General features: G+C 38.4%; 4 protein-coding genes across 4 annotated transcripts; 2 read left to right on the top strand and 2 right to left on the bottom strand.

Annotated features, from left to right (window-relative positions):
- Positions 1–746: 746 nt before the first annotated feature.
- On the bottom strand, positions 747–4,953 carry LOC137730943 (BTB/POZ and MATH domain-containing protein 2-like). Its single transcript, XM_068469961.1, has 4 exons — positions 4,115–4,953; positions 3,090–3,438; positions 1,857–2,136; positions 747–1,095 (listed from the first exon to the last, which is right to left on the bottom strand). Exons 1-4 carry the CDS (start codon positions 4,534–4,536, stop codon positions 914–916), a joined length of 1,233 nt encoding a protein of 410 aa, XP_068326062.1. The 5' UTR covers positions 4,537–4,953; the 3' UTR covers positions 747–913.
- A 1,889-nt stretch (positions 4,954–6,842) lies between these two features.
- LOC137732239 (guanylate kinase 2, chloroplastic/mitochondrial-like) lies at positions 6,843–8,798 on the top strand. The gene has a single exon (XM_068471540.1). It carries the CDS (start codon positions 6,964–6,966, stop codon positions 7,849–7,851), a length of 888 nt encoding a protein of 295 aa, XP_068327641.1. The 5' UTR covers positions 6,843–6,963; the 3' UTR covers positions 7,852–8,798.
- Positions 8,799–11,696: 2,898 nt separating this feature from the next.
- Positions 11,697–14,816, top strand: LOC137730468 (uncharacterized). The gene is made up of 2 exons (XM_068469459.1): positions 11,697–14,002; positions 14,200–14,816. Exons 1-2 carry the CDS (start codon positions 11,909–11,911, stop codon positions 14,623–14,625), a joined length of 2,520 nt encoding a protein of 839 aa, XP_068325560.1. The 5' UTR covers positions 11,697–11,908; the 3' UTR covers positions 14,626–14,816.
- A 176-nt stretch (positions 14,817–14,992) lies between these two features.
- On the bottom strand, positions 14,993–21,259 carry LOC137732681 (uncharacterized). Its single transcript, XM_068471976.1, has 15 exons — positions 21,050–21,259; positions 20,890–20,964; positions 20,281–20,362; positions 19,913–20,016; positions 19,211–19,337; positions 18,711–18,805; positions 17,996–18,119; positions 17,663–17,743; positions 17,408–17,506; positions 16,955–17,113; positions 16,792–16,852; positions 16,613–16,746; positions 16,314–16,358; positions 15,864–16,034; positions 14,993–15,768 (listed from the first exon to the last, which is right to left on the bottom strand). Exons 2-15 carry the CDS (start codon positions 20,925–20,927, stop codon positions 15,259–15,261), a joined length of 1,830 nt encoding a protein of 609 aa, XP_068328077.1. The 5' UTR covers positions 20,928–20,964; positions 21,050–21,259; the 3' UTR covers positions 14,993–15,258.
- Between the last annotated feature and the right edge of the window lie 420 nt (positions 21,260–21,679).

Below are 21,679 nucleotides of genomic sequence, written 5' to 3'. Positions count from 1 at the left end.
TCTGGTGTCTAAGACTCGATAATAATTGAATTGTTGGATACATATCCCATCCCATCCTCCCAAATTTATTCTAGTCCTATTCTAAAAGTAAATTAGTGTAATGGTCCTTCAATTTTAATCAAGTTGATGCAATGGTCCCTTAACTAAAAGTTCAATACTATTGGTCCCTTGGTTCATTAAATTGTGTAGTTATAGTCATTTTGGTCAATTCCGTTAGAATTTTGTCAAAATAAGTTATGTTAGTAAGATCATTACTACAATTAGGTTAAGGTTAAGAGATTATTGCTTTAATTGGGTTAAAGTTAAGGACCGATTTCTCCAGTTGAAGTAAAGTTGAGGGATCATTGATACATTTTTTCTTATTTGATTTTCCATGTTTGCCCTTTGATTTAGCCTCATTTGAATGACATGTTTGCCCTTTGATCAAATTGTATTCTGTCAAACTCTTGGGAGTCGGAACGATCTTAGAAAACCTCACTTGTACCCAAATTTCTTCAACTTTGATCTCCTCTAGCAAAACATAATATTGATCTCCATTTCTAATCTCTAAGTGATGAATCCTCACACAATAGAATCAATATGTCAAATATATTGTATCAAAGTTGGAAGAAAATGAGTACAAGTGATATATATATATATATATATATATATATATATATATATATAAAAAATCAAGCGTCCTGTCCTGTCTATACGAGTAAAGATGCTGCGATCTTTCATTATCTATAAAAACGACAACTCCAATCTGGACCAAGAAAAAATGCACACACATTATAGCCAGCCATCAACAGAGGTTTACAAACTACATCGCAAACAAATCCTTGGCAACACGAGATATTACAATCAAACAAGAAAACACAAATGAACCAAACTCTCGTTTTTGTTTTATTATTCTAATGGCTTATTTTCCAAATCAATACAACCTTGCCTTAACCCGCCTTCCGTTCCCATCAGTGCCGTCTGATAAGTTCCCTTTCCCGTACCCAGAAGTAACAAAAGAATGCTCACCAATACTTGCAACGTAACGCAGTAGCTCAGTGATGACAGAAGGGCAGCTTTCCCTCAAGTACTTGAATCCATCAGTTTCAATCACAGCTGAAAACAATTTACCACCTTTCTTGTCAATATAAAGTTATTCAACGGACAGCAACACATACATTCAATCCACATTAAACCTCTCGAAATATTTGCTACCATGAGTTAATTAAAGAATAAATGAAAAGAAAAACATATGCTCGAGAAGTTCTCATTTTCCAACCAACAAGTGAAGCATCTTTAATTCCAAACCAAACCCAAAACACACCAAAATGGAAGTCCCCTCCACAACCACAAGTCTTTTAAAGCGACTCATTGAACACCAATAACTGATTCTATATTTAAAATGAAAGAAAGCTAACTTCAGGTTTGTTTATTGAAAATCTACTCAAGAACCTGGTTTGCTCGAGTGTTATTCAATGGCCCACAAAAGAATTAAATATTTTTTAAATTATGAAGACAAGCTTTTTTACAGATCAAAAAGGAGATAGAACAGAAAGAAGTTCATCAAAACCAGATTACACTCCTCAAAAAAGGAGATAGAACAGGAAAGAAGTTCATAAAAACAGATTACACCCCTCGAAGATCCTCGAAGAAAATTACTGCAAGCCAAAACTTCCCCACTCCCACCAGAGTTGAATCTTTTCTGATCTCATCTCCACATCATTCATATTTGAACAGAAGAAAAAGACATTGAAGAACCGAGGAACAGTGGGAGACCAACAATGGACGATTTTTCTATTTTAAAAAAATAGCTCTAGAAATATTAACACAGTAAGAACATATCGGTTAAAAAAAAAAAAAAAAAAAAAGAAGTATACCTCTTAAATTTTCAGGCACTGCAATAAATTTGAGGCATACAGCTCTAAGTTGTTCACATTGGTGTTGCTCTGCCAAAGCTAACGTTGTTGCAACATTATTTATGGCAACATTTTCGCAAAGTTTAGCCTCACACATCAGTTTGAGCCTCTCGAGGGCATAGCGATCAGCTGCTGCCAGCAGATGTTGGGCCATCATTGTAGACACCCAATTTGAATTTAGCGGCCCAACAAGCTCTTGCATGTCTGGTAGAGAATCCCAGTAGATGTAGTGGAGTAATGCCTGCAGACATCCAAAACAAGAAATCAATCAAGCTCATATGTTCCCCTTTACTTGAATAACAGAAATCAATCAAACTATTAGCAACCGTTTTCTGGGAATAAAAGATGTATTGAAGAGGGAACAGGGCATTGTCAATGCTAATGCTAAATATGCAGTAAAAGAACAAAGACAGAAGCAACACAAAGAAATACTTGGTAAATACGTTTCCATTAAATATTTGAATAATTTAAAACATGCATTTCATAGTTGAGTAATGCAATAATGCAAAAACAAAACACCTGGCTGCCACTAGCCAAAATCAGATACACACTTGGAGGTTGCATTACTTGAATTATTTATCCTTCAGCAAATAAAAACTTACATTTATAGTCCAAAAGAAAAGCTGTAATATAGGTACCATATAATCAGCCAAAACGGGGCCTAATTCTCCTGAACATATTGAAGTCTGCACTCTAAAGCTAATAAACAAAAATGACATCCCCTTTATCATCTGTTCCTGATTTATATGATTTCTGATTGTCATTTGAACATGAAGAAGAGAGAGTATTTAGCCCTAAGCCTACTCACCAATCCATATATAAACAATAAAGTCAAGTCGTAAAAAAAAATAGCATGAGCAGCTTTACGAAATTGGTGATAAAGACAGAAAAATTCATGTGTATGATCTCCAAATACGTGCTTCCTATAGCAGGGTCCTACTTCATACCAAAACATGAACACTTCATTCAGGAAAATCAAACTTCTGTTAAATTTTGAAATAATTTCTCAGCCATATGCGTCAAAAACAAAAATCAGTGCATATTACACACCCCATTGATGTTAACAGTTTACACCTCTTAATGCTTCTTCCTGGGGGAGCAAAACACGCAGGGGCACGGGCTCGCGCACACACGCAGACACACACACACAGAGACAAACCCACATAGAGAGAGAGAGAGAGAGAGAGAGAGAACCTTAAATACGGGAGCTTCAATGTCTTCAACTATTATGGAATCAGTGTTCTTATCTTTTAATGGACCAAAAAGTTGTGCCTTGAACACACGCGAGCGTGCTGCGAGCACCACTTTGTGGGCAGCAAATACTTCTTCGTCAACTTTGAAACTTACATCAGTCAACTTTCCACTTTCTAAAAGCTTACCAAAATGTTGGCCGATATTGGAAGGTGGTTCTGCTATATTGTACGTTTTAGGTCCTTCTGTATTCGTCTTAACAACACCAACACGACATTTTATTATAAGACAATCATCTTTAAGGTAGTCTGATGCCTCTAAAAGACTTCTCTTGTAAAAGCGTTTATAACCCCTGCAACATCCAAAAGTTGAATCTACTCAGTTATGTTTTTCACCCAAAACAGTACAGGCAACAATTTATGTTGTATATATTGTAATGACAAGGCAAAGAACAGCTTCTTTATTTGCGGAAATCCAGGCCCAAACAATTACGTTGTTTTTCAATGCTCACTAACAATGCTGATGGCAGCTTTGCCAAAACATTAAGGAGTTATCGAGTTGTCAGGCATGGTTAGAGACAATATAATAGTAGATAATACCATTTTTTTATTTTACTTTCATTATATTTAGAGTAGTGCTATCCACACACCCATTTTTACTTCTCACACACCCCTGGATCCAATAAATTGAAGAATATCAATGGCCAAAATTAACAAGGGTGAGTCAGAGGTAAAAATGGGTGTGTGAATAACACTATCTTACATTTAAACATTTCACACACACGGTATTTTATCTCCGAATTGCATTCAAGGAGCTTTAAATTTGTGGTCAAAGTCGAACTAAAATGATTAAACTTCAAACCAACAACATTTCATATCAAAGACACACCTATCATCATAAGTTTAACCAATTCAATGAAAAGTTTCACACTTTTACACACACAATATGCAATCAGAATCCAATACACACACTTATACATACAACTTATACAAAATTATACATCCAAACAGTAATTTCAGAATACATACCACATGCTTCCCCGGTATTTAAGCGTATAAGGACCGCCATCGAGCATCCTCAGAAAATGGCTATGCACCTTGTGCCGCTGCCTCTCGCTCTGATCCAAAAGCGTCAATTCGAACAGAGCCCTGACATCGGTGCCCTCGCTCGCCAGAGCTATGAACACCGACACGTACCCGGCATTGTCCTCGACGCTCTTGCCATCCGGGTAGAAATATATAGCCCATGTATAACCACCGACCACAAACGAATCGGAGGCGACGTATTTGCCGATTCCCATGCCCTTGGCGAGCGAGTACCCACTGATCTTAAACTCGTGGCACCCATTTACGGTCTCCGTGCACGACGTCGAGCACGTGACCAGCGGAGCCGGCGGCGGCGGGGATGAGCTGGGCTTTAATGCTTCATTTGGGACCCTGATTCTGTCCATCAACAATTACTGGCTGGTGGCGCGGAAAGGACCGATTTTGATGTTCTGGGGCTTCTCGGGGTGGGAATTGTGAAGAGGGTTGGATTGAATTGGCCCGTTGGATTGGATTTAGAATTAGGGTTTTGAACGAGGATTGCACTGTTAAATTGGGGGAATTGGGGGTTTTTGGGGTTGAATTTGGTGGTCCAGAGAATTTGAAGGGTTGGAGGGAGAGAAATGAATTGGCGGGAGGCGGTGATGGCGGTGGTGGTGATGTGGATTCGTGGTGGATTGGCGGTGGATGGTGGTGAGAATAATGTTTGATTCTGATCGTGTGGGGTAAAGGTTTTTATATGGTTGAAATAAAGTAGGAGTTTATAGGAAACAGGACGACGCCTGCCAAAAACATATATCACACATTGATAAAGTAATTAAATGTGAATATTTTGTATTTCGGAAGAGATTTCTTTTAAGGAAAAATACGAGAGAGAGAGGAAAAAAAGAGGAGGAGAGAGAGGAGAGAGGAAAGAGAAGGGGGGGGGGGGGGTGTGGTGTGTGGGAGTGGACATAGATCGAGTCGGATTTATTTTTTATGGATTTGGATTTGAATTTTTTTTCAAACGAGTTTGAGTTCATTTAGGTTTATGTTTTTTTATTTATTAGTAGAATCAATTCATTTGAATCTGTTTGATACGACCTCGTTCTTATAAATTGAACAGATACATTTTCAATAATATGTTGTATAATAAAACAATAATTTTCCGTTAGGAAATAATTACATTTATAAAGTCAATACCAACAAATGTTCTAAAGGAAGAAGTTTGATTGTTGTTTTACTTTGATATATATGGAATTATCAATCATGGGCTTCATCCTGGACTATTAATAAAATGACAAGTTCTAAGACAATCTGTAAACGGTTCGGACCAGATTTGCTTGCACATAAGAAATATGGACTCAGTTTTACACAAGCCGAGTCCAGCTCATACCGTTTTGAAAATTAAAAGTAAGAACCAGATGATTTTATATCAGGTCGGATAATACGTTTTGGATCCACGAGTTACAAGACCCATATGCCCACCTTTAAGAGAGACCATGTTTTTAGACCACTTGATGCAGCGGTTCATGGTTGGATTCCTCCTTCAATGATATAACAATGAAGTCAAACATCAACTGTCATATCATGTGGTCTACAAAATATGGTCCAAGACTTCAAGTGGATAATCTCTTTAGCATCACCCTCATTTCTATAGTGATTTAATCAAAGAACCCAACAATCAACTGCCACGTAATGTGGTTTATAAAATATGATTCAAATAGATAGCCTCTCTAGCATCACATTTTGGAAAGTACTAGGTATTCAAGAGGTACTCCACATTTCATAATACAAGTGGAGGAAAAATGTTATACTTTTATGAATCTCTCTACTTCTTTTATGATACGTGAAGTACTACTTGAATACCAAACAACATTTGACACTCATTTTCTCATATGGAAATACTTTTTTAATTTTGAAGGAAGAATGTTGCAATTTGATCGTGTGTGTTGAATTTGGAATTGTTCTTTCCCCGGAGAGCCATTAGCTAGGGTTGTTGTTTCATGCTATATACCTAGTTGATAGGCCGGTCTGCGTCTAGGACAACCCTGCACCACCTTCGCATCACCGGCATTAATTAGTAGCTCTTCCGACTGATCGCCTTCAAGCAATGGTTGGTTTTGGGGTCCTCCTGTCTTCGTCTCAGCTTCGTCTCAACAACACCAACACGACATATATTAAAAGGCAATCGTCTTTAAGGTTGTCTGATGCCTCTAAAAGACTTCTTTAAGGTAGTAGTCTGCAACATTCAAAAGTTGAACCTACTCAGTTATGTCTTTCACCCTCGACAATGTCGAAATCCAGGCCCCAACGACTACGTTGTTTTGCATTGCCCACTAACAATGCTAATCACAGCTTTGCAAAACATCAAGTACTATTTACACACTGCAAACAATGGCCAAAACTTGGAAAATGCTTTCCTTCATGCATTAAATGCTACAAACTGAATTGTTTTGGATTATTGTTTTTATTGTGGTCCAATTCCAAGTCAGCTATCTGCTCATACCTCCGGTGGGATTTTAGAACATTTCCAACGGAATTTTACACTTGTTTTATGGATTAGCCGTACTATATGTACACATTCAAGCGCTCAATCAGTCACTTGTTGATTGTAAGAATCTTTTCACAACTAGGAAAAACGAATAATGAAATGTTTAGTTTTAGTGGTATTAAGCATTTATCCCACGCCCGAGGACCGAGTTTCGAACATTCCCCTCCCATTTTTGCCTCCATTTAGAGAAAATTAAGATTATCAGAGAGTTTAATTTATCCGATAACCACAGAGCTTCGATTCCATGCTCTGCTTCCCCAACCCCATATAGTGCACTCCCACATTCTCTCTCTCCCTCTCTATGTTTCGCAGATTCCTCGCCACCTCTCTCTCTCGCTCCTCCCCTCCTCCCCTCCTCCACCTCCGCCCCAAAATCCTCCAAACCCCCAACTCCCTCCTCCGCCGCTACCCGAAACCCACCCCCTCACAGTCACTTCCCCCCAACACCCGATCCTTATCCTCCCATATGGGCGACGCCCGCCGACCCGGTTCGGTTCCCATTCCCCACGTCGAAAGAGCCGACCGCTCCGAGCTCCTCCGCGCTCTGGAGGCCTCTCTGGGCTCGGCCTTCAGCTCCGAGCCGCTCTGGCCCAGCCCCAGCCCCCTAATCATCGTCATCAGTGGCCCCAGCGGCGTCGGGAAGGACGCCGTCATAAAAAAGCTCAAGGATTCCAACGAGAACTTGCATTTCGTGGTGACGGCGACGACCCGCCCAACGCGGCCCGGCGAAGTTCACGGCAAAGATTACTATTTTGTGAGTAAAGAGGAGTTTTTGACAATGGTGGAAAGGAACGAGCTTCTGGAGTACGCGTTGGTGTACGGGGACTACAAGGGGATCCCCAAACAGCAGATTAGGGAGGAATTGGGGAAAGGGTACGACATCGTTTTGAGGGTCGACATCCAGGGTGCTCAAACACTGAGGAAGATTCTTGGGAATTCCGCCGTTTTCATATTTTTTATGGCAGAGAGTGAGGCCAAGCTTGTGGAGAGGCTGATTGATCGAAAAACCGAGACAAAGGAGTCGCTTCTTGTGAGGGTTGCCATGGCTAGGGAGGAGGTGAAGCATGTTAAGAATTTCGATTATGTTGTGGTGAATGCGGAGGGGAGGTTGGACAATGCGGTTAAGTTGGTGGAGTCCATTATCGATGCGGAGAAAGCTAAGGTGCAGCAGAAGAGGTCTGTGATATAGCTGTGGAGGTAAATGTGGTAGCGGATCGAATTTGTGTTTTTCGAGTTTAATTTTAGTTATAAATTGTTCAATTTGAATGGATTAGTTTCGCATGTGGAACAATGAACGCAATAATCCAAGTTCTAATTGTTTCGTAGGAAGTTGTTTAGTTTGTGGCAATTGGAATGTGAAGTTTAGAACTTGGGAAAATCAACTGCTTTAAGTAGTTGCAGTTCACAGAATCACAATGTGTTACATCATTTTTTGCAGTCATTGTGTCTTTTAAATGCGATATATTAAAACAATTTGTTCAAGAAATCGGAACCAAGCTATTATGTTTATCGAAGTTCTCTTTATTAATCATGCATCCGCACTAGTGATCCTTAATCGTACAGTGTTAGATATGGTCGGACTTGATGCACTAAGTAATGAAAGGTACTTTGATTACGAAATATTCAGGTTCGTTGGAGATGTTTATGGCATGAAGTTTTAGTAAAATGAGTTTGTTACAAGATAAGCATTAAGAAGTGACATTCGTTTTTTTGCTATACAACTCTTTGATAACTAATGTGCTCCATACTGAACCAAAGTGCTTCACTTTGCACTGGCTTTGCTGGTTTAAGATACATTTGTAACAACTGACTCATATGTTAGCCAACGTTTACAGAAGTCCTATCTTTGTATATTAGCCGGCATTTAAATAGGTGAATTGGAGAAATCAATATATTAGCTTGGCATGTTTAGAGTGAAATCTGGTTTCAATCTCCTTGCTATCAGATATCATTCATGGCCGTCTAAAGGTCAAATCATGTGTGCTCAACCTGCCTATTCCCCATGTTTTGCTCAACTGGTTCAAAGAGTTTATCTGGTTTTGTTTGTCAATTTTGTGTTTTGCAATATATAGACGGCTATGTTTCATGATGATGTTAAAGTGGTTAAGTTCATAATTCAACCCTACCCCGTTGTCATCTTGTTGTTTGTATTAAATTTTATTGATTAAGCGCTGACGTTTGCTAACATTGACTTCCTCTAGCCATCCTATAGCTTAACAAGCTTCCAGGTACAATTAAGTTTTTTCTACTTTGAGCTGGAATTTGGCTAAGAGAGGGACCTGAAGTGCCTAGTACTGCTTGTTTTTGCTGCATTCTGTTTGTTGTGAAAAGGCCAGAGAACGTTGTCATATCAGTTGGTACATTAAAAGGTATATGCTGCTATCTGTTTTTTACGTATGTTAGCGACTGGTACTACTATTCTAGATGATAACAGTGGAAAGACATGGAAATGGTAATCTAGTTGCTTTTGTAGCCGGCCTCTTGTTTGAGTTTTCTGAAAGTCCCCACGTTCTAGAGATTTTGTGGAACACCAAAAGAAGAAGAATTATTCGTCTATGACTATCTAGGTGTATTCGGTACTTGCGCTACAAAAGCTTTGAATGGTGATGAAAATTTTCGTCTCTAACGACATATGTATCTCATTCTGAATTGAAGATTCAATTCTACGTGTTGAGTTGATATCGTTGATAGTTTCGAACTTTCGATGCAGCCCCTCGGGAAGATTGGTCATGACCGAGCTCCCTAGCACAGCCAGATTAGGTAGAAGAATTTGATCAAGTTGTCTAAAGTATGTCTTCCTCCCTAGCACAGCCAAATTATCTTACTCAAGCATCTGCCCTCCTAAACCTACTACCACCAACATTTGAACACACCTAATCCACAGGGACTCATTCAACGCCCAGCACCTTAAACTTGAAATCTACCCAAAACAGCAGACTCAATCAATACCCAATTCTTAAATGTTGCTTCCACCACTCATTCCACTATTACGGAAAGATTACCTAAAACTTAGATGCAATTGTGGCGGTGTCCCGAAACAATCAAATACTTGATTGGTTTGGAATACAATTACAATGGCGTCCTGGTTGCAGGTAAGTTCTTCTCGGTATTTTGTTTTTCTCATTGATCATACAACATTCTTTTTTTCCTTCTCTCTGCTATGAGTTATTTTCTATTAAATGTGCTAAATTGTTTCAGGCTTGCAGGATTGATTGCAGGTTTGCATTGTTCAAAGACCAAGCAGAAACAAGAATGTTCTGATGTTGATAACATAAAAAATAAAAGTCAACCAGTATAAGTTTAAAGTTTTATACAAAACACTTCAAAGTTCGAGAAATCTATATATAAAATCCCAATTCCCAAGCTTGAGTAATTTTCATGCGTATCTAGAACACTAGTCACGTAATGTATCATTTTACATGTATATGGTATGAGAGAGTGACACTGATGCTATATCATATTTCGAGATTTATTAATAGAAAACAAACACATTTAACGTAATTTAATAGATTAATAAAATCACGAAGTGGTATTCCAAATAAACGGAAACTAAAAGCCACTGCCTTTTTTTAATTTTTTTAAACAAAACCCACTGCCTTTTAGTTGCAGCCGAAAATACTCTTCGACAGAGATGGGGATCCGTGCACTCAAACTCAGAGGGATTGTAGGGGCTGGAGGAGAGCAGGGAGTGGGACCCATCTGAGCCCTTAACTTAACACAAATGAACTCGTAACCCTTTTCTGCAAGCCACAACCAACTACTTTGCCAATCGGATCCTACATATTAAACGATTTTATTTTATTTTTAATAATCCAGTTTTTTTATCTTAGACGAACAGTGATGCTGGCTTATGCATGTATATGATTAGATGGAGTTTTAAATTATTTAATTAGGATTCAAATTTTGGTTCATCAAATCTTAATTAGCGTTGAACAAGTGGTTAGTTTGATAACATTAATTATGTCCTTATATCCTAACTATCTGCAGATGCTTAGTTGGCATAATTAGCATTTCATTGGAATGTTTATCCAATAAGAGCAAGACTAGGAGAAAATTATTGATTAGAAGCTACTTGTATATAATTAAAAGACATGTCAATTAACCATGCTTCGTTGATGAAATAAGAGCAGCAAGTGCTTTTGAAAAGTCAATCACAAATGGACACGTGTCTAAATAATTGAAATTAGAAACTATAATAGGACACTTGTTCGTTTGTAATTGGATTTCATCAGCACTTGCTGCTTTTCTTTCAGCAGTGAAGCATGGTTCTATGTCAATATATCTAAAAATGGTCAAACCAGAAGGAAAATATTTGGCTTCTTCTTCTTTATAGACCAATTATAGTTTGACATGCATTAATTTTTTTTTTTGTGTGTTTAATAAATTGTTTTTATATATAGATCAAACTCTTTGCAATCGAATAAGAGTGACTTTTTGGAACACATTGTTTTTAGAGAGATTAAAAAATAAAAAAAAAGTAGAAGTCAATGTCTCCAACAAGCTATGATGCATGGAGAAATGGTAAGTTGAGAGAAAAACACCAAGCAATTTCTTGAGCTGGCACCACCCTTTTTTTCTTTTTGGTTTTCTCATAAGCGATTCTAAGTTATGAGAGCAAATTATATAGTGCCATATATACAAAACTTACACACATAATTATATGATTAGTACGAGACACTACAGCAACAGTATTCTCATGATATATATACAAAACTTACACGCATAATTGTATGATTGGTACAAGATGTCATAGCAACAATATCCTTATATACTCAACAAGAGAAAGATATTGCTCGAACTAATTTGGCTAATCCACAGAGAGACATTGAATCTAGGACGAGCAAAAATTGATTCTCCAACAAAACATAACAAACTTAGGAGGAAAACAAGAGGGAAAATAGAAAAGCAAAATATGACGTTCACTCTTTCCTCTCCATTTCCACAGATTAAACGTGCTCCCCAAGCTTCTCTTCCTCCCTCCTTGTTTATAAACCCATCCCCTCCTCCTTTTCTACAACTTCAAAACCAAACCAAAATTCTTTCATCTTCTTCTTCAACACAATCATATTCCGTCGAAAATCGACACACAGATAGAGAAAGTAGCTTCGGATTTGAGGGTTGCGGGTGTTTTTGCGGCCTTCAAACTAATTCTGAAGAGCTAATATTACCTAATCCTCTATTTACTTTTAAAGTAACAAAGAGAAGGAGAAAGAGAGAGAGAGAGAGAGAGAGAGAGAGAGAGCAACATGGTTGAGTGCGATAACTCAGGAGAAGGTGAAAGAAGCATTCATTTGCAGATTGACGAGCTTCTTCATCGACGTCTCAACGAAACAAGCAGCGCCACTTTCAGCACAATGTTCGAGCCTCAGAGCAGCATTGAGAAGAGAGACAGCAGCGCAGCAGCTTCCGTTGCTTCTCCAACTGCACAACCAGTTCCAGCACCAGAGAAAAAACTGACCCTTTTCGCGCTCCGCCTAGCAGTGCTCGAAAAGGTAGCAACCGGCCTAGGAACCCTCGGGTTCATCTGGGCAACGGTGGTTCTGCTAGGCGGTTTCGCCATTGAATTAGACCAGACCGACTTCTGGTTCATCACAATCATTTTGCTGATAGAAGGGACACGAATCTTCAGCAGGAGCCACGAGCTTGAGTGGCAGCACCAGGCCACATGGTCCATAACTGACGCTGGAATCAACAGCTTTCGCGCTCTGCAAATCAGCTCAAGCTCCGTGATCCACAACATCAGAGCAGTTTTCAGGCCTGTGCAGAACCTTGCACTCAGGAAACAAAGCCAACACAGCAGAGACATTGCGAGGACCAATGACAATTCAGTGTTTTCGCGGAACTCTGATCTTCAGGGGAAGATAGACCGGACTTGGACAAGCTCGGAAGTCCCTCTCCTGCCTTACGCACACTGGTTTTTTTGCGCAAAACATATAAGTAAGCTGCTCTACTGGCTCCAGCTCCTGTCCGCCTCATCATGTGTGGCTCTTTCGCTGGTGAAGCTCGTGAACCACAACTATGGAGAGGTTGAAAAGGGGAACACTAACAAGAGCAACAGGCAGTTTGCACTGAGTATTTTTTATTCGTTAGCATTGGCGGAAGCTCTGCTGTTTCTCATGGAGAAAGCTTACTGTGAGTTTATGATAAGCTGTTGTAAATTGTTGGAGGAGGTGAACAAAGAGTGTGATTTGGGGCCTTCGGGGATGGTCTCGATTAGGAGATTTTTTTATGACGCGTATTCGAGGTGTGTGAATGGAAGCATTTTTGATGGACTGCAGATGGATATGGTTACTTTTGGAATGGACTTATTGGGCTCGAATTCCACCGATGAACAGCTCATTGGAGCAAAAATTCTTCGACAGTTTTCAATGAACCAGCGGTATTCAGATGATACATTGCAGAAGATTGGTATTAATATTGCAGTCATTGAACGATTGGTTGAGATACTGAATTGGACAGATCAAGAGGAGGAGGAAATCAGACGGTCAGCAGCAGAGATTTTGTCGAAACTGGCTGGCAAAAAGCAGAACTCCATTCGAGTAGCTGGAGTTCCTGGCGCAATGGAATCAATCTCATCTCTGCTCCAAACATGCAGGAGCTCAAGTGGTCCAGCTGATGAGATCAGTGAGAAGAGGATCATTTCTGACCACGCAAACTACGGATTCTTGACATTCAACCATTTGGGATTGCTTATTCTGAAGAAACTTGCGCGTGTCCACGACAACTGTGGGAAGATTGGAAACACAAGAGGCCTCCTGCCAAAGATCATAGATTTTACACATGCCGACGAGAGGATCCTAAAAGACGTGACTGTTATGCCAAACGATCAGACACTGACGCTGAAACGATCCCTCCAGTTGGTGAAGAGGCTTGCAAGCACGACCGGCAACACAGGAAAGAATCTGAGGAGAAATCTTTCGGAGATAGTTTTCACAATCAGCCATATCAGAGATATTCTGAGATATGGAGAGAAACAGCCAATGCTGCAACAATTGGGAATTGAAATCTTAACAAGTTTGGCGTTGGAAGAGGAGGCAACCGAGAGAGTAGGAGGAACAGGTGGAGTTCTTAAGGAGTTATTCAAAATTTTCTTCAACAAGGGAATGCTGAAGAATGATAAAGTGAGGATCAAAGCCGGAGAAGCACTGGCTATGCTGGTTTTGGAGAGCAAGAATAACTGTCAGCGGATATTCAAATTGGGGGTGCTCGAAAGCCTTGTTGAAGCTCTAGAGGTTCGACTGGTTAGCGTGCATGCTGCTAGGATTCTGAGGAATTTGTGCACCTACAATGGCTCGAACTGTTTCCACCAGCTAAAGGGGATTACAAATGCAGCACCTACAGTAAGTTCTTCCTTGTCACATTACCTGCCTGTAATTTTATTCTGCACTAACAAATGTTACGTACAAGTAATGTTTTTTTGTCGAACAATCTGATATATTAGATTGCCAAATCGACAATCTGACAATATAACATGTCAAACTGTGACAATAGGTCTGCACTAAAAACTCATCTCTTATGCATTTGGCTTTGATTGCAGGTGCTTCGAGCAATTACTTCAGAAGATCACAAACTGCAGGAAGTAATGGTAGGACTAGCTGCGCCGGTTCTAGCATTCTTGTCTCCCGAAGAATCAAGCCTCATGTTTAAGAAAGCCGAAATTACTGAGGCAGAAGTGGCTAATGAACTAGTTCAGATCCTGAAGAGGTACAGGCATCCACCAATCAAAGTTCCAAGAATAAGGAGGTTTTCCATAGAACTGGCAATCTGGATGATGAGACACAAACCGGAAAATGTTCAGATTTTCAGAACTCTGGAGATGGAAAAGGAGCTGGATTTTGTGCTGGACACAACCGCAGAGCTCGAAAGCTTCAGCATTTTCTCTGGTACCGTAGGAATGAGCCGGCACAGCACGACGATCCATTCATTGGTAGAGACTGCATTGGGGTTGCTAGCTGAAGGGTGAAATAATGCAGAATAATGCAGTGCATCACCAAATTCAATACATATGTGGGAATCCAATAATCTTTAAGTTAATCACTTCACGTAACACATAATTAAATTCTTTTATTTTTTGGATAAAGCTTCTTGTACTGTAATCTGTAGATGTGATTATATTATACCATCAACATTCAAATTTCTACTTAATTGAGGAAGTTGTTGCCTTCTGTCACGAGATTATCACTTAATTAAGAACATTCAACTCTTTGCACCTGAGGTCTCGAGTTCGATTCTGATTCCGCTTCTGCTTCCCCACTATCACTTGTTTAAAATTAGACATGGCATAGGAAGATATATTGAAAAATAATTTCCCATATCAGAACACCAAGAACAACAAAACAATATATTCATTTGTGTTGTGTACACTGAACAAGAATCTGGAACCAGAAGAAACCATTTTTTTTTATGTTACAACTAAAAATCAATACAATTTTACAAAGCAATCTTTCTACTCTTTTCGTTCTTTTTTTTTCGGTTTGGTTTTTGCTTTTCCAGACGAGCATTTTACAAATCATGAAGCCTGACACTTTAGTTACAAACAAATACAATCATATTGTCTACGGAGAAAACGAAAAAATAAAGGAAGGAAAAGAGTCATCTATCGGCTGTGGTTGTTTCTAAAGAAGTTAAAATCCCAACGACGTATCAAACCATCCATGACATTGCTTGCAGGATTTTTTACCACCGTTACAGTGGCTGTCGTCTTGGCTGATAAGTCACCATCTGAAGAGCTTTGGATGCTTTCTGATGCATCGCTTCGGCTGGATGGCCCGGCGCTCCCATTCTCCATTATGGATAGAGGCGTTTGTAATGCAGGTTCTGTGGACGGAACTCTTGTACGAGACTGATCTTCAGGTCTCGAGTCGTGGGATTTACTTACTGAAGTGGAAGAAGATTCTGTTTTCAAGGATCCAAAGTGCCCAACTGAAGTGGAAGTAGATTCTGTCTCCAACAGCCCTCGCTTCTCTGCAGGAGATGCATAATCCTGCTGGTCATCTTTTTGTGACGACTTTAAGGAATCCGGGGTATCTCCTGGTGGTTGCTCTTCTGCCTGAGGGCCTCTCATTTCTAAATCTTTTAGCGACAAGATCACTGCTTCCATGAACATCTGGTAGTTTGGACGAGTTAAACGTTAATTGATTCATCAGTCATTCAAAAAATGTCCTGTATCCAGACCACATCTAGGTCAATTATATGACTCACCCGTTCTTCCTCATCAACATCACTTGGAAAACCTGCCAGGTCATCAAGCTGGTATTCTACATATTGATCATCATCCATCGTGGTCGGAACATGGGGCCCACAAGGACTGCCATTTGCAAATTCAAAGCTAATCATATCAGAAGATGATGGGCCATTATCGCTTTTTCCATCCTGCACCACCATGGATAGTCAAGACGTTTAACTCTGTTACGTTTCTAGTTAACAGATAAAACCAGACAAGATGACTTTGAACTACTCAGGCACCAATGCACCATAAAATTTCTGAGCCACATCATGTACCAATCTGTCACAAGTATCTGCTACAGTGGCACATAGGTTTCTTTTTTCTTTGCGTGATCAGGCATATGTCATGTTAGTGCGTAATGTTAATTATGAGGCAAAAAAATTTGGGATTTTGGAAGCAGTTTAAGAAGAGAAAAGGCAAAATACCTTGGATTCAGATTGGCCATCGGTAGATGAAATACCAGAAGGTACCTGAGGAAAAATGATAGAAGATAACAAAAGAGAAAAAAATATATATATAGTTAATACACCTGCAGAACACTAAACCATCATTCACAAAAAAACAAAAAAACTAATTTCTGCCTTTCCCCCCTCTCTAACAGTTGTAAATATCTGCAAACTCTTTTTTTTTTTTTTTTTTTTTTTCTTTTTTAAATTAAAAAAAAAAATTAATGCAGCAGTTTTTCATTTGTGGAAGAAAAATTAAGAACGAACTAATTACTAACATCCATCCGACTCATGGGTCTTCTTGACCGGAGTTGTCTAATGGCATCCTGTTGGCCGCTGCTCGGTGCTGCTTCTGCAGGTAAGAAGTAATCAACAGGGCAGTGAGTAAGAAAGAGGTCGCCAAATAAGGAGCCTGTGCACTTGCGATGTTAAAGAGACAATAGTGCACTTTAATCACCTGCAGAAGCAGTTGAACGTCCATGATCATAATCAGCAGCGTGCACACTTCTCCAAGTACCCTGCATGCAAAGCAGTCAACATTTGAGAAGGGCTGTGAATATAAAATCTAGCAATTTTAATACAATAGAAACTTACAGCCAGATGAATTACAGTTTTTTTACCTTACCAAAGGTACCATGTAGAGTGTCAAAAAATGTTCCCCCAACCTCATCTTCGGGGGGTTGCAAAACATTGTGGAAAAAGATGTTTATAGAATCAAAGTAGAATTGAGGTCGTGGAGAATTGTGATCTCCCTCAAATTTGATGATATTTTTGTCTCCCTGCAAAAGTTCTTATTTACATAAGGATATTTGGAAGACAGAATGATGAAAATCAAATGATAGTAGACCCAGGAGACATCTTGCTTTTATCATCGGGGTGGGGTATCGAACTTGGGAGCTCTTCCGCAATTGGGAAGAGAAATACCATTGGACTAAGAGCTAGCTGGTATGTGTAATGAATACTAAACTCATTAAACGTCACAGAGAATTGAGAGTTCTAATTTGTTTCAACTCCATGTAAACAATGTACGAGACACAGTACAAAATTATGGTAATCGCATTACGAATATTTACCATATAAGCCTCAAATATACGATCTGAATGATGGGGTTGTATGAAATCATCATCAATGGCATGCCCAAACAAAACTGGAACAAAGCAAGAGCTTGCCACCTAATAAAAAAACAGAGTCAACCAGAAACGTCCACTGCTTAAGAGAACTTCAAGTGTATGAAAGATTGTGACAGAGAATGTAAATTTATGTTTTCTATTCTAACGTGTTTAGTCACAGAATCAAGATAACAAAATAAACATTCATGGATAAAATACCTTAATGGTGTTCAATTTCATTATGTCAAATTTTGCTTTTTTCTGGATAGCTCTTCGCATGTATTGGATTGCAAACTTCACCTAAATAAGCAAAAAGAAAAGGTCAAGGTCAGAGTATATAGGTCCTTGCAGTCAATTAGTTAGTGCGCCGCTAAAACTGATAAAATAAAAAATAAAAATAAAAATAAATAAATAAATAACTTAATTGCCCAATATAGGCGAGTACTGATAATGACTATCAGAATGGCCTTAATTAATAGCAATCTATTCCCGAATATGCACCAAAATACAGTTGCAATATCCCAGAAAATCATACATATAGGATCTACTTACAGTGAACTTCGGCAAACGAATTTTGTAGGTGTCCACCAATTCCATCATCAAATCAACCAAATCAGAGAATGGACTGTCAAGAACCATTCCTGCTATTGAAGGATCCTCAGCTCCATACAAAAGACTGCCAAATATGTATATGGTTAATAGCAGATAAGCTGACCCTCAAGTAATAGCCTACTCAACAAACATCCAATTATTGATGCAGAGCGTACATCTGCTTTCATATATTGTTCATATGCTAACATATCTTATATCCACCTTACGTGCCACAATCTCTTCAATTATTCTTGTTGCTTATCCTAATGGACTCTTCAACTGTTGTTATTATGGTCATCATTAAGATCTCCACTAACACTTTCAATGCTACCAATATTTCATTATACAACACAGTTGAGGAGGACACTGGCTACATGCAAACACTTGGGTGAATCTTATATATCATACAAGCAAGAGTACAGATTGACTAGATAATTTAAAACCACGCATGCCATGTGAGGCTTTGCACCATCAAGTTATAAGCTCATGAAATGGTCCTAATTCTTCGATAACCGGAAGAAATTTTACTGACCATAAAAATCTTCAAGAAACCTTGATAAACACTATTTTGTGTTTAGAAATTTCTTCAACCTATAATACAAGAAATGGAAAGATCTCCAAAATTTACATTCGTATATGCAAGCTTACAATTAAGCAATAAGTGAATGAGCAAAACCTGGTAACAGCACCCATTGAACGGCCCCACAAGCCAATTAAAGATACATTTCCATCTGCTCGCAAATAATCAACCACAGTCTTCAGGTCATCCTTCTGAAAAAACAATAAGTCAGATGTCAATTCCCATGATGCAGAATGGTAACCACATGCATATACAAGGGGCAACAGGGTAAATGTCATAAAGAAGTCAAGGCATTCACAATCATAAATATGGTTTGGACAAATGGAGAAAAACGTAAGAATCACCCTCATGGATATATTGACTTCAATTTTGGATATTCATTGGACCAATTATTAAATATATACATATATATATATATATATAATTAAGATCTCTCTTATGCTGCCTCATTAGTAAACCTTCCATTTCAACATACAAATTATTTAAGCCAATAGTAGTCATCATACAATCCAAAGCTAACGTGGAACAAACACAGCAGAATTGTAGTCCAGTCGTTATATGATGAATCTGTTTAAAATACTTAATTGAGTACTTACTTCATTCCACCCTAAAGTCACGTGATCTCCTCCGGAGATTCCGGATCCTGAGAAATCAAGAGTGAAAACTGTAATATTTGATGGAAGCAAAATAATAGCTGCTTCACTGGCATCAGCCCTGCACCCACTGTCAACACAATATACTGCAGTCAATCACGTTATATTCTATGAAGGCAAACAAAAAGGCATAAAATGTCATTTAGATTATCAGAGGCACATAACTTTCACATACATAAGTGTTAACATAGCTATGAAGTATGAAATATCATGGAAGTGTAAATGTTGGTTGATCATTTACTGATGTGCAATAATTATAGGTTGGAAAAGGAAATACAGCACTCTGACTGTTTCTACAAATTCAACTAGCAGTACAAAGAATCGAAAAAATGTGAGACCAGGTAACTAGGGCCTTAGTATTTGTCAAAATTATGATTCCCATTTACTTCATCATTGAAATACGTAACAGTAAAGCAACCTCATCTTCCTGGTGAAGATTAAGGCCATTTAGAAATTGTTTCATTGCTAGCTACTAATGAAATCCATTTATGTAAATCACAAGGAAGGCAATTATGTAGTTGACTACTGAAATTTAAAAGTAAAATCTCATTCTTCCAAGTTCTGAAATGTCATAAAGATTGTAAATACAGTATGAAACACGCATGAAACAAACACGCAACTCCAATCAAGCATAAATTTTCAGACCTGTTTCCATGACAATATATTACACAAGGCAAAGGCTTTTCTCCTGGACTAACAATGGGCGTGTAATGACTACACTTCAGGACATCTCCCCGACCATTTTTCACCTGCAGGATTTTCAAAGACCAGTATAATTTTTATATAAGGGAGACAACCACATGGAATTCTGAAGTCATAAGCAGGCAGAAAATGAACACCATTCAGAATTAGAAATAACGCGCAAGATAAAAGAAATTCTGAGGCAAACAATCATAAAAGTTGCATATCCAGAAGGTATTTACGCCCTCCAACAAGACGAAAGCTTGTAAGTTCAGAAACTGAATAAAATACTAATCTACCTCTCATGGACATACAAAATATGGAAAGCTTACCTCCACATCCTTTCTTTGGTACCATTTCCCTTTCAGTATGAACTCTTCATCCAACAAATCATTTTTTGGGTCGTATTCAGCCCTGATACCAAACACGCGTAAACTCATGTACTCTTCTAATAATTACAAATCATTTTGGTTTCTAATTCTGAAAGGCAAAGAAATCACTCAAATTTCACTAATTCAGTACAGTTTCGCGTTCAACAAATAAACTTCCAAAATCCTAAATTTAACACCAGTACAAAAAATGGAGAAAACAGAGACGAGGTTCAACTCCACCTTTACCACAAAAAAAATATGCTAATCAAATCATATGCTCCATACTCTATTTCTTTCTACTAAAAAAAGAGGAAATAGGAGGAAACTACGAATTTTATGTAAACAAACAGTTGAATTGGGCTAATTAAACAAAAGGGTTCCATTTCCCCAGAGAACCCAATTAGGAAAGCAACTAAAGATTCAAACTTTCAGCTCCAAATTCATCTTTCCCAGCAACCAAACGCAGTAAAAACAAAAAACCCATCATGAATCCAATCCCAAAATCCAAAAAAATAACACAAAATCTAAGAGCTACGAAGTACATAGAGGGCTAAAGGGTAAATTGCATACCTGGGAGGCCGAATAATAAAGTTGACAAGCTGCTCCATAGATTCCAAAAAAGGATCTCCCTCTCTGAGCTCTTTGCTGTTCTCCCACAAATTTAACTTCTTTCAGCAAAAAATTCAATAAATATTGAAAAATACACAAATTAAATTACAAAAAATAATACCCGAAGAAACAAAAATTGAACTTGGTGGGTGATGCGGAATTGCAGAGACCAATACGAAACAAGAAAGAAGAAGAAGAAAGGAGCGGCCTATGCTGTTGGGGGTGGAAATATAACAAGAAATTTGTGTGTTCGTTTCCTTGCAAACAAGAAGAACAAAAAAGATTTATTATTTTATTTATTTGAGTATTATTTCATTTTATTATTATTTAGTTTATTTGTTTGCTCTTTGCCTCTCTGGCTCTTTTCTTTCTCCAACCTCTGGCGATTCGCACGTGTTATGCGTATGTATCCGTTTCAGAGCTGGAACCAGGTACGGGCCGGGTTCCCAGATCGGGCTTGGTTCATAAAATATATTAATTATTAGTATATGGATGAATTATTAATACAATTAATTATATTTTTTTTAATACAAATGATATTACTATTTTAATTTATATAGAACAAATGGAGGATCTCAATCCAAAATGCAGCGGGTTGAAAAGAAAAACTCTAACCACAAGACAATTTAAGACTTGTCAATTAACAATATTTTATCCAACAAAAAACAAACTATAATCTTAGTTTCATATTGAGTTTAATTTTAAGGTAGTTTTACTGCTCTCAAGTATCATAAATTTCATACCCTTGCTA

This window comes from Pyrus communis, chromosome 4 (genome assembly GCF_963583255.1).
Source record: "Pyrus communis chromosome 4, drPyrComm1.1, whole genome shotgun sequence".
NCBI lineage: Eukaryota > Viridiplantae > Streptophyta > Magnoliopsida > Rosales > Rosaceae > Pyrus > Pyrus communis.
Note: the sequence above shows the minus strand (reverse complement) of the source record. Positions and strands in the feature narration are given on the sequence as shown.

Bases quoted from the DNA above. Each gene is read 5' to 3' on its own strand.
- LOC137730943 (XM_068469961.1), bottom strand. From the start codon at position 4,536: ATGGACAGAATCAGGGTCCCAAATGAAGCATTAAAGCCCAGCTCATCC. The intron at 2,137-3,089 runs GTTCTCTCTCTC...GGATGTCTGCAG, and splicing joins TTGAAGCTCCCGTATTTAAG to GCATTACTCCACTACATCTA. The intron at 1,096-1,856 runs GTATACTTCTTT...AATTGTTTTCAG, and splicing joins AGTGCCTGAAAATTTAAGAG to CTGTGATTGAAACTGATGGA.
- LOC137732239 (XM_068471540.1), top strand. From the start codon at position 6,964: ATGTTTCGCAGATTCCTCGCCACCTCTCTCTCTCGCTCCTCCCCTCCT.
- LOC137730468 (XM_068469459.1), top strand. From the start codon at position 11,909: ATGGTTGAGTGCGATAACTCAGGAGAAGGTGAAAGAAGCATTCATTTG. The intron at 14,003-14,199 runs GTAAGTTCTTCC...CTTTGATTGCAG, and splicing joins TTACAAATGCAGCACCTACA to GTGCTTCGAGCAATTACTTC.
- LOC137732681 (XM_068471976.1), bottom strand. From the start codon at position 20,927: ATGGAGCAGCTTGTCAACTTTATTATTCGGCCTCCCAG. The intron at 20,017-20,280 runs GTAAGCTTTCCA...AAAATCCTGCAG, and splicing joins ACCAAAGAAAGGATGTGGAG to GTGAAAAATGGTCGGGGAGA. The intron at 17,744-17,995 runs GTAAGTAGATCC...TTGCTTATTTAG, and splicing joins TTCGTTTGCCGAAGTTCACT to GTGAAGTTTGCAATCCAATA.